The sequence below is a fragment of the Cylas formicarius genome, unplaced genomic scaffold (genome assembly GCF_029955315.1).
Source record: "Cylas formicarius isolate icCylForm1 unplaced genomic scaffold, icCylForm1.1 PGA_scaffold_4__25_contigs__length_36172078, whole genome shotgun sequence".
NCBI classification, from domain to species: domain Eukaryota; kingdom Metazoa; phylum Arthropoda; class Insecta; order Coleoptera; family Brentidae; genus Cylas; species Cylas formicarius.
Genome location: NW_026844334.1, coordinates 7,178,834 through 7,195,857, shown reverse-complemented (window position 1 = coordinate 7,195,857; position 17,024 = coordinate 7,178,834). Strand labels below are relative to the sequence as shown.

The 17,024-nt window shown below is 33.5% G+C and overlaps 2 protein-coding genes across 6 annotated transcripts in view; one reads left to right on the top strand and one right to left on the bottom strand.

Moving 5' to 3' along the window:
* LOC132701299 (colorectal mutant cancer protein) overlaps window positions 1-17,024 on the bottom strand; it is a 50,262-nt gene that overhangs the window by 32,668 nt on the left and 570 nt on the right. For 2 of the 5 annotated variants that reach the window (XM_060669098.1, XM_060669102.1), the window contains exon 3: window positions 16,861-16,973. In XM_060669098.1, the coding sequence (XP_060525081.1) occupies window positions 16,861-16,973 (113 nt within the window). Of the gene's footprint in view, window positions 1-6,853; window positions 7,222-16,860; window positions 16,974-17,024 lie in introns of those variants that run through there. The other 3 variants (XM_060669100.1, XM_060669099.1, XM_060669101.1) reach the window with 3 other exon arrangements.
* Window positions 16,182-16,825, top strand: LOC132701301 (mitochondrial import inner membrane translocase subunit Tim29). The gene has a single exon (XM_060669104.1). The coding sequence runs from the start codon at window positions 16,250-16,252 to the stop codon at window positions 16,823-16,825; it is 576 nt and encodes a 191-aa protein (XP_060525087.1). The 5' UTR covers window positions 16,182-16,249.

Here is a 17,024-nt window from a genome sequence, read left to right as displayed (position 1 = left end):
TATATGTATTTGTTTTAGTAATTTTGAGTTTATTATTCAATAATAGAATTTAGTAACCACCACTATTACTAATTTCTAGTAACATCAAAAGAATGAAATATTAAAAAAAAATTATTCAAACAATAAAAATGTTCAACAAGTTGCAAAAACCTTTCACTCTGAGTACATGGTGTTCTATTCTAGTATTATCATTGATATATCCAGAAGATAATACAACTTTCACATAAAAAGTTTTCACTTAGCCCATACGTTTTTTGAAACACTCGGTATGGTGAAAAACAATATCGAGGCCAAAAATGGTCCCCGATTCTTTCATTTGGTGAACATTTCCTGTATCATGCCAGTCTATTTGTTCAACAAATTATCGCCCCGGTTTTATTATGCGACCTCAAAGTTCGTTAACCTCATTAATTTCACAACAATTTCTAGATCTTACGCGGCAACGATTATTTCATTTTGCGGTTCGTGGCGAGCAAAACTCTTTAGGATGTATAAATTCCCGCCCTGTCTCGGCATTTGGATTTAATTAACTTGATCGAGCAAGTTTATAGTAAACGAGACTGTCATTAATATAAAATGTATACCCAACAATCCGGCCTCGTCCTTTTATTAGCTATTTTTGAGCGAAACGTTGAAACTTAAAACGCTATAATACGATCAGTTTAACTTGGCGCGCACGTCACATACCTATGACTTATACTGCATGCATCGTTTCTCAAAAAAGTCGGTAAATGCTTTGTTTTGAATATACAGGGTGTCACAGCTATTTAAAATGTTATTAATATCTCCGCTGTATTTTGAAACTCCTTTTTGAAATTTGGCGCATTATATTTTCATCTCAATACAGTACCGGCATGATTTTTAGAAAAAAGTTCAAAGGAGTAATGAATAAAAATGGAGTTACGTTTTACTTAATGCAGATATTAATAAATGAGTAAGTTTTATTCAAAATTATAATTGTCTAATATAAATTTATTTAATTAATTTTATTTTTAGTAGTTTCAAGCCCTTTCTTGTGTAATTGTCTTACTTTTTAAATGAAACTTAGTATGTAGGTATGTTTCTCTTTAATCTAGATTTATAAGTTTAGCTATCAGTAAGCACTTTTCCATTGCAATTCCTGTTTGTGTGTGCAGGAGTATTAATTAATTAATTAAACTTTTAAATTCACATTCCTCTGCCTAATATAGACTGATTTTGAAGGATTCTTAAGAGAACCAATGAGGGAAAATTGAAAAAAGCATGTTCTAAATCAGTTAGATTAACATTTTATGGTTATTTTATGTTTACTACGGTGATTTCTGTATTTGGATGAACGCTCTTGAAATATACATTTTTAAAGGTTAACTTTGACCTCTTCCAGATTCAAAAAAAAAGCGTCCAAATCGAAATATCCCAGTAACAAAGCCAAAACAATGTGCGGTTAACTGATTGACCCACTTTTTTCTAATAACCTGTACAAATTCACATCGCTTGGTGACGTGTCATTCCGGGATAAAACAATAGTCGACTTTGATAGCATCAAAGCACGGATTTGTTTGTTTCGGTACGGCAGAATCACTTCGCTACATTTAAAAAGACATACGTACAACTTTTAAACAGCCCGATGATGTATCGTCGAGGCCGTTTTCCCCCGAATATGTTTCCGAACTTTAAAAATAGAATCTTTTACGAGGACGATAAAACATTTACGACCCCCGCGTACATTAACGCCGATACATCATTTAAGCGAGCGGTCGTTATCGATGTATCGCGTTCTCAAAGAAGAAAACAAAATAAAATTGTATATTGTAAAATTTTAGGGATCGTCCTGAACTACAGGGATTTCCTTTCAAATTAAACAAATGAACATCTGGAAAGAGAAATGAAAAATTTCAAGTGTGTTTTTTGAATGAAGACCTTTAAGTCTCAATTTTTACGCAAACTATCTTTATGTGCTAAGTCTAGCTTACTAATAATTAAGACAAGCGTACCGTTTCGCCTAAAACCTTCATTTTAATATCTTAATATAAAAGCGACAAATAAACAAACATTAAAGGGAAAATTAATATTTTTATTTTCTTATTATCTTAGGTCTATCTATCTATATTACGGCTGATACACCTATCATGTAAGTGGGTTTATTAAAGAACACTCAAGAAACAAACCAAGTTCTATAGGGTTTTATAGCTCTTATTCGGATTCCTAATAATTTTGGAAGTATGCTATAATAAACTAAAATAAATAAAAATACATAAATATAAAAAATATACAATAAATAAAGCTTCAACCTTCGCTTTAACTTAAAGATGATATGTATAGCGTCTTGGGACTTGTTCGACAATTCACCAGTAAGTTTTTATATCTAGTTTCTTCTATACAATTGCAACACTAAGACAGGTAGGTCAACTACCTGGCCGTCTACCTACTACTCTCTGGACCCTTAACAATCATCACACTACGCCTATGGAATACGGTTAAGACCACTCAGCGTTACAGTTCAATAATAATATATAACTCTCTCGAATAAAGAAACAGCGCAGAACCGTATCGACTTTCTTTAAAACACATATAATAAATGTAAAATTTAAATTTACGATTTAAAGGTCATTATTCCTCTTCACTGCTCTGATATATTTGCTCGCTAAACTACATAATCTTAGAATAAATTGTTTTCCAAACTGACAACCTGGTTACGTTCCAAGATGTACAGAGGAAAAAAAGGAAAAATTAAGCAAAAAATTTAAAAGAAAAAGGTTAAAAACGCGACAAGTTTGACTGATGATACTTGCTTTTTCACCCTGTAATTTTTCATTTCATTTTAGATATAAAGGTGTTTGTCCAGAATGTACCCGCATATCCGTTTTGATTGAAATTAGTCAGCCACAATAATTTAGTTTGCCAGTTATTGCGACAAAAATGGCTGGAATTGAAAATAATTGCAGTTTTGCTCATATTTAGGATTTCATTTGTGATTTTCGGAGAATGCCATAAAATTTGCGCTATAGCATGTCGCATATTTAGAGAAAAAAGGGTTGAATGAATACAAAGAAATTAAAACATGGATAATCCGTTTTAGACATAAGTCGTGTTAATTCCGTCCCAGGAGGTAAAGTTCGCCTAAAGATATACCGTTTTTACTACCTATTATGATTTTGAGTTCGGAATGAGTTTAAGACCCGCCTGTTGTAAAGTGGAAGGGACCATTCTTTTCAGTACGAGCACGCAAGCCAGGGCTTTATTTATTAAGATGTACCGCGGTTGTTAGCCCTCTGAGAGATAATGATTGTTCGAAAATTCCTGTAGATAAGTTGTCGGAATATAAGCAAACACCCTGTATATGTAACGGGCCGGGCACCTAATAGGAAACACGATCCAGTTAAGCAAAAACTTAGATTCGTTTGCGTCATTCGCATCGAAACCAGCTGCATAAATATGGTTAGACGGTCGCGTCGTCATCGTGGAGAATTTCCATTTTTCCCTTTCCGGTGGAGATTATTTTTCTGACATTTTTGTCGCTCGGTATGCAACGCGTATATACGTGAACTGATTTGCAATGACGTGCTTTAACGATCGCGAGACAGGTTCGTTGATATTGCGAACAGGGTGGTCGCCGCGAATTAACCAAATATTTTTGGTTAGTTGGTGTTATAACTGCAATAAACTTTTCATTTTGATACATTTCATATACATTGATTAATGTGTACGCGAACAGATTATCAAGCCGACCCTGGATCTGTTTCAGGACCTACGTGATAAGGTCTAGAAGGCCTCTTTTTACCAGTAATACCACTAGAGGTCAAATTATTTCCGGATCAGGTAAGAAAATTTCGCACGACCAACAAATCCAAAATTGATTTTGTTGACAGATTTCCATAGCAACGCATGTTTGTATAAAAACTTCCAGCATAATTCACACGAGGAAAAAATGACCGCTAAAATTCATCTGTTGCCATGGTGATCTGTCAAGAATAAGCGTTTTAATTGGTCACCTCAGCAGGTTTTTGGTACATCCACAGGAGCCGACGACTTTCTTGGTTTTTTAGTTTTTTCCACGTTTTTTGCGAAAGAACCTTAATTGAGAATATATGTATAAATTATTTCCTAAACGGCTTCAGTTACGTTAAATTCAAAAATGTAAGTTACAATTATCGCCAGTAAGCCATTAAGGATTATTTTTTTATTGTGTGATGTGTAATCTATACTGAGGATGAAAATTTATAAGTGTTTACGTTAAATTTAAATTCACATGGAGTGGAGAAAATTTCAGATCGGCAACACATTATACAGAAAATCATTTTTTAAAATTCACATTACTAATGAAAAAAACACCGGGTTTGTCATTTAGTTTTAATTTTACATCAATAAACCAGCATTTGTAGCCACAGAAACAAACGAATATAAAAGCAAACACATAGCTTCCATTTTGTTTTGAACACTGTCATTTTACTTTGACGTTTTTTCCTTGGAGGTCTCAGGCATTGCTTAAGAAGTTGTATTGACGATAAGTGGATATTTAACGCAGACCATCAAAAACATTCATTGTAAAAATAGCCCTCCGTTATCCCTTCAGAGTCAAAATCTTCAAAATAAAAAATAAACCGAAAAAAAATGTTAAGAGAGTAAATCTAAAAAAATACTTTTGACGACACTATTTGAAATACTTTCGGATTCTTCCTGCATAAATAACAAAAATAGATATCTTGATTAATGTAAAAATTTTGAATTATTTGGATTATTGAACCACAAAGTCAAACTCAAAAATTATCTTTTTCGAAATTGATTACGAAAATAGATTTATTGCATACATACTGCATATATATTTCCCTATGCCTATTTTCAATGTTTTCGTGTTTTCAAGTCAATCAAACCGAAAAAGTTCTTTCTGATCAGTATTGAATTTGACCAAGTTAGACATGTTCTTGGTTGTGTTTGCAAAGGCATTAATGAACTCTGAAACTCGCCATCCAGATAACCCGATTTGTAGCCCTTGAATTTTCCGCTCCGTAGCTGTATAAAATAATTTGTGCACTCTAGGCCTGTACAAAGTACAGGAAAAACATTAGAGTTTGTTGTGTTTCAACAATTCATCTGTCTATAGAAGCAATTATTGTAATACTTTCGTTTACTTTCATTTTGTATTATTCACTTCATCACATCACACTAAAATAGAAAATATGTAATAATAAAATTTTTTTTGAAAATAGGTTTGGGGAAGAACATATTCAAGTAATCCAAAACAATTTTGTATCTGATAATAAAATAATTTACAAATTTTAAACTTTTAAAATAACGCAATTGTCAAATGAATGAGCATTTATCAACAGTTAAAAATAGTGAAAGGGGTTTCCTTTGATATAAATAGAAGCAAAAGCATGACAATTTTTTTCGAAATCAATGCTAACAATGTGAATTAACAAGATATACTGGCCGCAGGTATAGGGAAAGGACTAAGGCCTATAATATACAGGGTGTTGTGTTTCAACACCTTACATGCGGCAATTTTTTTGAAATAATCATTAATCAAAATTAAGATTTAAAAAAAATAAATACGGGGAGTCCCACTTAAAATAAGGAAGTTGTGTGCCACGAGATATTTATGAGATACCCTGTATAATAGTAGTCAGTTTCATGGCACGCTGCGCATTCAAACAATCTTTTCGACCAAATAAACTTTTATGGAGATTAAAAGAATCCCGTAATAGGAAGCTGTCCCACTTAAGAACTGTACACCTTTGTGGTTCGATTTGATTTTTTGTTGTATAGGTCTCTGAAAATGCACTAAAACCTTGTTTTCCTTATGGCTTCAACTTAAAGTCATAACCAAATGACACTATTTAACAAAAGAGCGAGAAGAGAGAGTAGGGATTTTTTTAACGAATTCTTAGTGTTTGAAATATCGTTTGCGCTCCGCTGAAGGCTATACATCGTTGTAAAATCTTTGATTGCGGTTTGATTTTGATATTTTTTTGTTGTTCTGTCAAAAATTTTAAAGCGTCAACGAATTCTTATTGAGGACTACATAAAAACAAATTATACAAATTTTCATGATGTTCGCTTAGGCATTACTCCTGTAGAATGTTTGTTTATGGCTCAATTTTGATAATTCTTTTTTGCTGGATAGGTCTTAGTAAAGAGATATGAACAGTTTTTTCCGAAGCGGAAAATCGAGAAGTACTTTTAGATATTTTTTAAAATTGAAGATGACAACAGATTCGTGTTCAGGACTACCTAAAAGTAACTAGACCAATGACCAAAGTTTTTAATATTAAAAAATATATATTGTAAACCTTGTAAATAACGATTATTTTGTGTGTGATTTTAAGATGTTACAAATTTTAATTATACAAATTTCGAAAAGACGTAAACAAAATTAAAATATAACTTTGGTTTACAAATCGTCAATTGATTTTGATATATCTGTTATTTTTATTATTAGAGGAGAATTAAAAATCCTTTTTAATTAAAAAATACAGCATTGTAAAGCATATATAATCCTCTATAATCACATTTAATTTTAAGAAAATCGTTAGTATCCTTCAGTCAAATGTATCCAACAAAAAAGAATGATCAAAATTGAGCCACAAACAACAAACATTATACCCAAGCGAGGCGTCCGCGATATTTCGAGCACCCTGTATTCGAAATGCACGAAAATAAGTATAGTTTGGTTTTATGTAGTCCTCGATATTGGACATCAAAAATTAGTCCCAGTTAGCCATGACTTCAGGTTGATATAATAAGGTTTGACTGCGTTTTTGAGAGATCTATATAACAACAAAAAAATATCAAAATCGAAACATAAACAAAGATTTTACAAGGGTGTACAGTTCTTAAGTGGGACACACTGTCCTAAAAGAACGCTCTTCCCCACTGAACTCCCCTGTCACCTCACAAAAATTTAACGCAAAAATCCGTCACAAGGTCAACCCAAACGCGCACCACCGATCAAAACAAAACCGCATCAACGAAACGGTCGGTCGCCGGCGTCACGACGCAATTTAATCGACGACCCACATTTTTCGACGCCCCGTCGCGATTCGGACCCGATCGGAAATCGCGGCTGCCTTCGATGTGCGTATTGACACGCACCGCATAAACAAATGACAAACGGCGGGGAAGTCACCGAAACAGACAGATCGTCAGACCGGACGCTGTCGGCGCGTGGGGGTACGGCGAAAGACGGTATCGTCGCGACGCGGAACGTCGCGATGCACTACGCTATGGGCGTCGTAGTTCTATTACGTAACGCGTTTCGGATAGCCGCTGCCGCCGTTCAGAAACCCTACCGCGACGGCGTTGCTTCAGGTTTTCTATAGGGAACATTTCGCGATGTAGGTCGGGGTAGTTTTCCGACACCATATAACTATAAGATAATATAGTGGCGCCCTATTTCGGTAAAAATTGCGCCGCAGGTGGCTATGATTGTTTCGTAGAGAAAGTATGGATCGTTTGCGCATGCGAAACCCCCCAACTGACCAAGTTGTGACATTGCAGTAATTTTTCCGGAAAATTGATTAATTTTTATAAAGCAAAATTAATCTTTGAAATATGAACATAATTGGCAACGCAGAGTTAAGTAATTACAATTGTCGCAGAACGGTCTGTGCCCTGTGCCAAACTATAACAATTTTTAACTGTCACTTTTTTGATGGCGGACACAGTGCAATTTTTTTGAGCAAAATATGCCTGCTTATTACGAATTTCGTTTTTTAAATTGTGACGCAACAAACAATATGGCCAAACTTTTTACAAAAATGTTTTTACCATGCATATGTTTCGTAAGGATCAGGATGCTTCTTCGAAGTGATAAATAAAATATACTAAATAACTTGTTTTATATTAGCCTTTAATGTTCTTGGTTATGTTTTCCAATACCTATAATTTTTTAAACAAAATGCCCATTGGCACTTGTCATAATTATATCTTTACTAGATTTGCTATGAAGGAATGAGCGTTCTGTCTATAGGAGCTGCTTCTTGAACATTTTTTGCACTTAGATGTTTCTTTTGCGATATCTCGCATCTCAAATTAGTATTTGGACTTTTAACAGCCACCTTTCGTGATTTCGACTTTGTTTACATTTTTTAAAAGAAGTTAAACCTATGAGTTTATGAAAATTAACACGAAAATTCGAAAAAAAATAGCTTACATGAAAAAATACATGTGGAAATTCGAAATGAAAAAACAAACGAAAATAAAAACGCCGAGGTGAGTACTGCAATTCTGCACTGCTTTTCCACACCTTAACTCCTTTTTTGCATGAAAATTTTATGTGATTTCGACATATTTTGCAGTAACAATGCAGTATCCAAACATTGACGATTTGTCAGCCGCCATGTTGTTTGTTGAAAGCCGCAAGGTCTTATGGTCCCACGTCACATAGTTGCTTCCACACCGACACTTAAAGGTCGCGTTTTCGCCATTTCGCCGTGAATACTAAAGCAAAACGAGTCGGCAGTCACCAAATTATTTCCTTTCTATTTCGAAAGAAATACGATAAAAATCCAACTAACCAAGTTAATAAAAAAGTCTTTTCTCTTCCGAACGACATATACACTTTTTTTAAATTCACATTTCACAGATTTTCCCATATAGTTTTCCTTTCAAATCAATAAATCAAACAGCCATAGGAAGACACGGATATAACAACAAAAAATATAGCTTCGATTTTGGTTTGAAGACTGTCATTTTACTTTGACGTTTTTTCTTTGGATGTCTCAAGATCTACTTAAAAAGTTGTATATACCATTGCAAAAGAGTCTTCCGCTATCCCTTCAGAGTCAAAATCTTCAAAATATAAAATAAAGAAAAGAAAGTAAATCTAAAAAATACTCTCGGTGACACTATTTAAAAATCTTTTGGATTGCTCCTGCCAAGATTGGCGACGCCTTATATACCGGCTGCCTGCTTATATGGTGATAAATTCTACGCTTCTATGAATTTAAGCTTTATATACGAATGATTATTTTTTTATTATTTATATTAATGAATAAATGAATGAATGATGGGTGGGGGAAGCTCTATTGCATTTGCAGACGAAGAAAGTTTTTACTATGAGACTGATACTTGGGAACATTTAAAAAAAAATACAAGGTAATTTTACAGAATACATATAATGGTCTAATAGCAACAAGTTTAGCAAACACTTCACAAAAACTGTTTTTTATGTCTTTCAGTTACTATAGCAATAAAATACCATTATATGATACTCTTAGATTTTAAGTTAACTCGAGTAGCTTTGAAATCAAATTTAGTAGTATCTTTCAGATTTTTTACAAAAATTTTAGAGTTATACTAAGTGAAAACCTTGTTTTTTAGCATGGGGTGGGCTGACAAACAAATATTTTATTATTATTTGCATTTTAAAAAATATTTACAAAAGGGATAGGGATAAGACAATACAAATTTTTAATGAACCGATATGCCCGATACAAGACAACTATATTTTCAAAAGAGCAGCCCAAATCTTTTTAAATAAAATTCCTATTAGAAATTATGAACATCTTTACTCAACCAGAAACAGAATTAATACAGCAAACGTCAAAACTGTGGTATCTAAAACAATAGGACATAGATGTTTTCTTTATCTCTCTGCGGTTTTACAAAATAATAATAGGATTGCTTAGTAATAGAACATTTTCGTTGTTATTAAAGCTGAAATAACTAGAGATGAAATCCATTCATCCATTGTTTGCTTATGATTCTTTTCTAGTTTTTGTATCTATATTTACTCTATATGCTTACTAGGTTGAAATTAGTAACCTAAGAGTTATTATTTATGTACTAGGGACAAAATACTGAATTTCTTTTTCCACTATTTTTTTTTCCTTTGAAAAATGCCTTCAAAGCTAGAATTTATTATAGTTTTAAGTTGTCCAAATAGTTTAAACTTTTGCTAATAATATCCTGACAAAGTATTCAGAATATATGGTTTTTTTCCACCTCTGCACTGCAGAGTTTTTCGAAAAAATCGAAAAGTCGAATACCTATATAAAAGAACACACTGTAGTATGTGATTTTATTTTTTTTCTCCCATTTCAAAATTAATATGACGATTAGCAAGTTGTGTTGTAAAATATTCCATAGGTTATCTTTTACCAACGTAGTGTAAATATAATTTCGCGCGTTTATGAACAGAACACGCTTGGATTCAAATGAACTGTTTTCAGTTCCTTTTTTGCAGTTTAAATATACCATTTAAGCATGCATGCCAAATTAAATATTATTATTATCTTATAAAATATTCTTTTTTCCTATTTGATCAATTTTTCCGTTCGTTTTTCCTTAATCTTCCGAACGACATATGACGAAATCCATTCACACCGTTAAAATCCTCTGCGGTAGCCTCTTATTCAAAATACATTACAAATGCGTCCCTCCTATTGTTCGATCACACCTGTACTTACAAATTCGCCCCAAATGGTAGTATAGACACTCAAATGACCATTTTCAATGACTTGCAGGAAAAAAATGGCCTCACCTTGGGGATAAAAACGCCATCTTTTAACGGGGCGACAGAAAAGAACGTTTAATGAAAGATTTACGCCAAAGCGTTAGCCGGAGGAAAGACCAGGAACGAATTGTTCCAGGAGCGTGCAACGTCTTTTCTTTCGTTTAGCTTTGTCTTGTTCTGATTGGGTAAAAGCCTTTATGATCGATGTCGCTGTGTGGTGGAATCAAGCGTAATTTATAATCCAATACACAGGGTGTTTCAAAAGTAAATTTCAATACTCAAGGGTAGTAATCGTTAGGTAATTTAAAGAAGAAAAATTCAAATAAACTTACCTTTTGAGCTATAGGGTGTTCCGGTTTAAATAAAGCGGTTTTTATAACTTCAAAAGCCATTTTTTACATTTTTTTAATTTAAAAATTTCATAAACATATTTTAGAGGTTCTTAAAGTTATAAAAGTGATTTTTTTCTTAAACCTAAACTCCCTGGTAGTCCAAAGGTTGAAAGGTTTAAGTAATTGGTTTACCTGAATTGTTCTTCTTGATTCAAACACACTATAGATATAATAATTAGTATAAATTTGCAGTGTAAAATGACATTTATACTTTTGTTTACATTTTCATTTCTTTTGCGTTCTTTTGTTTTTGCATCTTTGAAAAAAATGTTACTGCCAATAGAAAAGTTTTAGGTTTTTCGTTACAGCTGACCTTCTAGCTCATCTATTGTAGTACCTACACGTTAGCCCAGTTAATTAAATAATTATAATTATGCATAACATGTCAAGTCTTAGTGGCGTACTCAGATTATCAAAAAAAAAGACACACGGCAAATATTTAAGTAACGAGCCGTCCATGCGAACGTCTGACGCTCTTTCGCCCCGTCTAGTTTGATTTACATAAAGCTCTCCGATTTCTTCTCCACCATCTTAAAAGGGCCGGACAAAATAAAGCAACCGCACTACATTCTCCGCTACAAAATAATTCCGTCAACCACGACTCTTCCGAGACCTCTATTTCACGATCCAAACGTAATAAACGGGTTGGTGACCCAAAGAGACCTTTATTTTATTTAGGGCGTTTCTATTTAAAGGCCAGTTGATTACAGCGGCCCACTTTAGGGGTTGAAATGCGGTACACACTGACTTGAGACAGGTAAATCATTATCGAACTGTAAAACTATAAAATCTCAATCTTCATGGTGCTGGCTTTTGGCCGCAATTATCGAAGTTACCTGCCGACGGTACCAAAAATTCGGGTCCGGTAGGTATTAAAGGGACTCACTAAGAAAAAGCGACGACATTAAATATACAATACAATAAACCCATAGCTAAGAATATCTACACATAGTTACATTTTTATTCCAAATGTCTAAATCTATTTCTGTTTCACTATCAGAGTCGTCAATGGAATTAATTATAATATTATATATGTTGTTTTGTATAGAAATGTAAGAGTGCTCAAGATTTATAATGTGCTGTACTGAATTTTTCCAACTCTCTTTTTTATCAAATTTTTATTAATACTGGGACTTAAACTAGGAGTAACATTTTCTGTTCTAACCTTTGATTTTACCTAGTTCTACAAATGGGCGAGATTTGAAATTTCGTTTTTAACCAATGGTAGCCCTAATTACAAATTCTAACGTTCGACCCATAAGGCCTTGCGGCTTTTAACAACCAACATGGTCGCTGGCTGGTCGTCAATGTTTGGATGCTGCATTTTTACGGCAGTATTTTCTCAAAATATGCCGAAATCAGGCAAAAAAGGAATTAAGGTGTGAAAAGCGTTGTTAAAAAAATTGGCGACAAGTGCATGGTTAATGTTATGCTGAGTTACAGCATATGGATCGGCGTCTATAATATAATTCTGTAAGTAGTTTGGTGTTTTGATTCTTTAAGCCCGATAGACACGATACCAGCTATTTTTTCCCGAATTGGTGCCCGTAAATCGACACCAGCACCTCACATAGACAGAACGCCCACTCTTTTTAGAAAGCTTCGCCTCCAAAATATATAATAATGAAAAGTACCAATTGACAATTTCATTAAAAAACTGTAGGTATTAGAAAATGGAGCGAAGAAAATTAAAAACTAGCATAAAACAAGTAAATAAACAATTAGCCCTAAATGTAACAGAATTAACATTACCAAATCCTAAAAAGTGTAGTTTATTGTCTCAAAATTTAAAAAACATTTTGCTAGTAAAAACTGCATGGCGGCTACCGCAAAAAATTCCCCGTTAAAACATTTAACAGCAATTGTTAAATGCTAAAAATACATGTAGAAATTGCATCGTGTCTACCGGGCTTTAGATATTTGTATCAATTTACACAATAATTTAGCTATATTTTATTGCAATTTGGATTCAAATCTAAATAACCAAAAAGAGAGATCATACCCACCAAAAATATAAACCACAATGTCGCAGACTTAGTATTCTCTGGCCATATCAATTCCTAGCTCGGCGTTGCCAATTATATGCGGATTTCAGAGACTGATTTTGCGTTCTTATAAAAATTAGTCCATTCTTAATTAAATTACGGCAATGTGACAATTAGGTTAGTTGGGAGTGACGCATGCGCAAAAGATCCACACCTTCTCTACGAAAATGTCATAGCCACCTGCGGCGCATCACTTTTTACCGTAGTATTATCTTATAGCTATATGCGTAAAACAGTATGCCAAGCCTGCTCAGCTAAATTATCGCATAATCAAAGCTGGAATCCTTAACATTCTTTACAGACAACAGCAAGCGGTTTGAGACTAATCCGATGCGTTTTCCTTTATTTGAAGGTGGGTTCGTCTGACAGTTTTAAGTGGAATCAACCCATCCTTTGCATATAGTGCCGTATGTATCGAACCATGTTTCATCAAGGTAAATTATTGATCTGATTAACCTATATCTTTTCATTTCTTGAAGGTATTTAAATCTCCAAGTGTCTCCATTACATTTACAAACAACTCTGGGAGACACTAGCTTCTTTTTGAGTTTATCCAAGGTAGGAACAACTTCGCTTTGATAAACAAAATTTATTTCCATCTTATAAGGTCCTAGTCACTATTGTCTACACGGCGAGTTTAAAAATCACTGCGTTTAAGCCTTTTCTTCAATTCTCCTCTATTAATAATATCCCTTATCGACGATATTGGCGTTTGTTTCTTATTTAATAAGTCCCTCAATGATTAAATTTTCGTACACAACTCTCACAATCTGTTTTGCATTTTTATATTCTCGTAAAAAAACTTTTTCGAAACGCACAGTAAAAACGATTATCCAACACTGCCACAAATGTTCAAAACTCAAGACATATATCAGAAAGAACCCCCTGCCTTGTCACTTAAGTAAGAATAATTTTTTTGTTAATGACTTTACCCAATAACAATAGGTAATAAGATCGTTAAAGTTCTATTAAATTAAATTAAATAAAACGTGAGGCAAACTTTCATGGAATTATGGTCCACTGGAATAAAAACACTCTAGCGAAGAGATAAAAAATTAATAAGTTTTCACGTGGACTACAAAGAAGACATGAATGTTGATGTTTTTGTTATAGTCATGGATAATGAAAAACAGGTCTTCTTGGAACAAAAATGACATCATTCATTGGCTTACTTTAAATAAAAAGCAATTTTAGAGATATGTGCTGATTGTAAATTTGAATAAACCTCTTTGCACGAAATTTGTTGTCAACTAACTAAAACTTTGTTTTCCGCCATAGCACTGTGAATTACGCCCTATAGAAATGGTATGCGCGCAAGTGCTTGTAGCAAGACATAACGGCACTGAGGGAAATTGAAACCCTTTTGAAGTGCGGCGAACATGTAATTGAATTAGAAGGACGAATAGATGAAGGATTTCTCTGAACTCAAACGACATCTGAATACTCTGTATTGTAAATAGTAGATTTTTTTTTTAATAATAAAATTTATTACAATATTTTCCTATTTTTCTTACTTTTATAGAAGTTTTTATTTAATTGATCTTAGAATCATTAATATCTCACGCTGCTGTCACATTGCTTTCATTCACCAAAACTCGTCTTTCTATTATATGCAAATTAGTGTGACCCTAATTTAGGAACGGTCAGGGGTATGTAGGTCTTAAAAATGGATATAATTGCAATTTATCTGAAATTTACGATATAGATTTTCAGTTGTCCACCCTATGTAATGATTCATGTCATTGCAAATTTACATTTCATAACTCTCTCGTATTATGAAACAGCATAGTTGTGCTTTTTAGCATTTTGCAAGTCACAGAGATTATGGAATATGTTTTTTTCGACATTATTAAAATTTAAGTTTAAAAACGTTCGCTGAAAATGCTCATGCATTTTACAAAAAATTTACGTTAAAAATGATTTTTTATAATTGTTTTACCTAAAACCGGAATAGAAAAACGACAACTCAAATTTCTGCTTAACAAAAATCAAACTAAATGTTAAAAGATATCGCGCATCTATCTGTTAAAATTTTTTAATAATATACTTGGATTTTTTTTTCAATCTAGTCACCTCATAAGTGTTAAAACTATAACAATTAATTAAAACTGCAAAACGTATTCAAGCGAAATGTAATTGTTGATCATTAGAATAATTTTTGCTTTTGTTGTATACATAATTAAATCCACTATTTTAACTATAACGGTTTGAAGTTGGTCTTTAGTGTCTATTCGCCTCTCGAATATTCTGTGTGAATAACTGCGATTTCTAAGATAATTTCTGAAGGTGCATAATGACGGTGACACATTACACATCACAATAGCCCGAGAGGACGGCGAATAGCAGGTAAATGAACGTGAATATCAAAGTAAATGAGGAGCCGACTTAAACAAAGTGAAATTACGGGCTCATTTCGAATGGAGGCGTTTAAAACATTTGAATTGCAGAACGCTCGTCTCGTTCGGGAAGCAATTTCTAGAGGGACGTAAATAACGTCACAGACTACACTTTTTTCTTTCTGCACGCCCGATTAAATATACACTTTTGTTAAGTTTACATCAACATAAAACACGTAACGTCTACTTAAGCTAGGATCCGATTTATAAAAATGGAAAATTAAAGTACAATACGTAGACATATTCGGCGGTCGGTAATTTCTCCAACAAGAAAGAAATGAAAAATCGAGAACATTCGTCATGAAACTTTTTTCATTTTGGCGACTCCACGGCATTATTTATAGATCCCGTGGCGTAATAATAGCATGAAAACGTTTTATATTTATATTTACCAAAGCAAAAGTTCATTCCGACAGAAGAAAAATAAGCGAATTAGTATGGGCCAGGAATCCAGGCTGTCGTTTGCACCCTCGGCAATTACTTGCAGTTTAAATAAACCGAACTTAAGATTAATGGATTCTTGTCGCTCCGAAATCCGTTTATTATTATTATAAGTTCAAGACAAGGTTAAGCAGTGTACGTACCGTAAACAGATCCGAATCCTTACACGGAGACATTTCTACCAATAACATTCTTATCCAATTATAACATATCACATCACTTCTACCTGTATCGCGTTTCCCTTGCGAGATTTTAGCCGTTTCCATTTAACTAGTAGGGATTATTAGAAAACCCGGGTTATAAGTAACATTGTACAAACATGCGGAAAATTAATTATCAATAAAAAAAATTAGAGGGATCAATTACGACCCATGCCAGTCATCGCAGATACAAGAGGACCAAATGCGGCCCTGCTTAATCGAAATCGATGTCAAAACGGAGGCACGACCAATTTATTTACTGTGGTGAAAAAGCTAACCAAACTTACCCACAAGTACAATTTTTTGTTGTTTGAAAATCAACCTGAAACGCGGGCTTGAAATGAATAAAATTAAGTACTGGAACGCAAGAAATAACACTTTAGATTATCTGAAAGTGACAAATCAAACATTTCAAAGAAAAGTCAAAGGTACAATAGTGGAAAAGTGGATCAAATACTGGAAGACCCTTGCCAGGGATTACAAAGAAGTGGCCATATCCGTGGGTCAGGATATCAAAACTAAACCGCTAAAATCGGCAGCTTATTTCAGTGCAGCCGGATTGTTAGGTTACTGTGCAACACATAACCCCAATTTACAAAGTTTCCGAGCAAAATATATTGAATGCGCCAACAATTTAAATCTTGTTCCCCAAACTCTTGTAAACAAAAAAGCAGCAGAACACTTAAAATACATGGAACAATGTTTCAATGCGGGTTTAATACGTTATATAAACTGTGGAATTTTTTCCGTTATATGGGTTGATAAATATAGTGAAGGCTGTGATTTATATGAAAACAACTGTCCATACTTACAAGTGCCGTACGTGGGCGTGTTAAGCAGGATTTTAGATATTGGATTTTTGAATATATGGTGGATTACTTCTCGGAAAATGTTAGATTATGATATAAATTATTAAATTATAATATGGTTAAATAATAGTGCATTTCTTACCTTAAATATTTCTTCATCCATATAGTTCTCACTTGCTAATTTCTTGGAAATGTTCTTAGGAACCGGACTCATATCTCTTGCACCAGAATCCCATTCCCAACTATCCAATTTGCCTATACCAATTACATACATACTCTATAGGTATTCAATTAGAATATTGATTA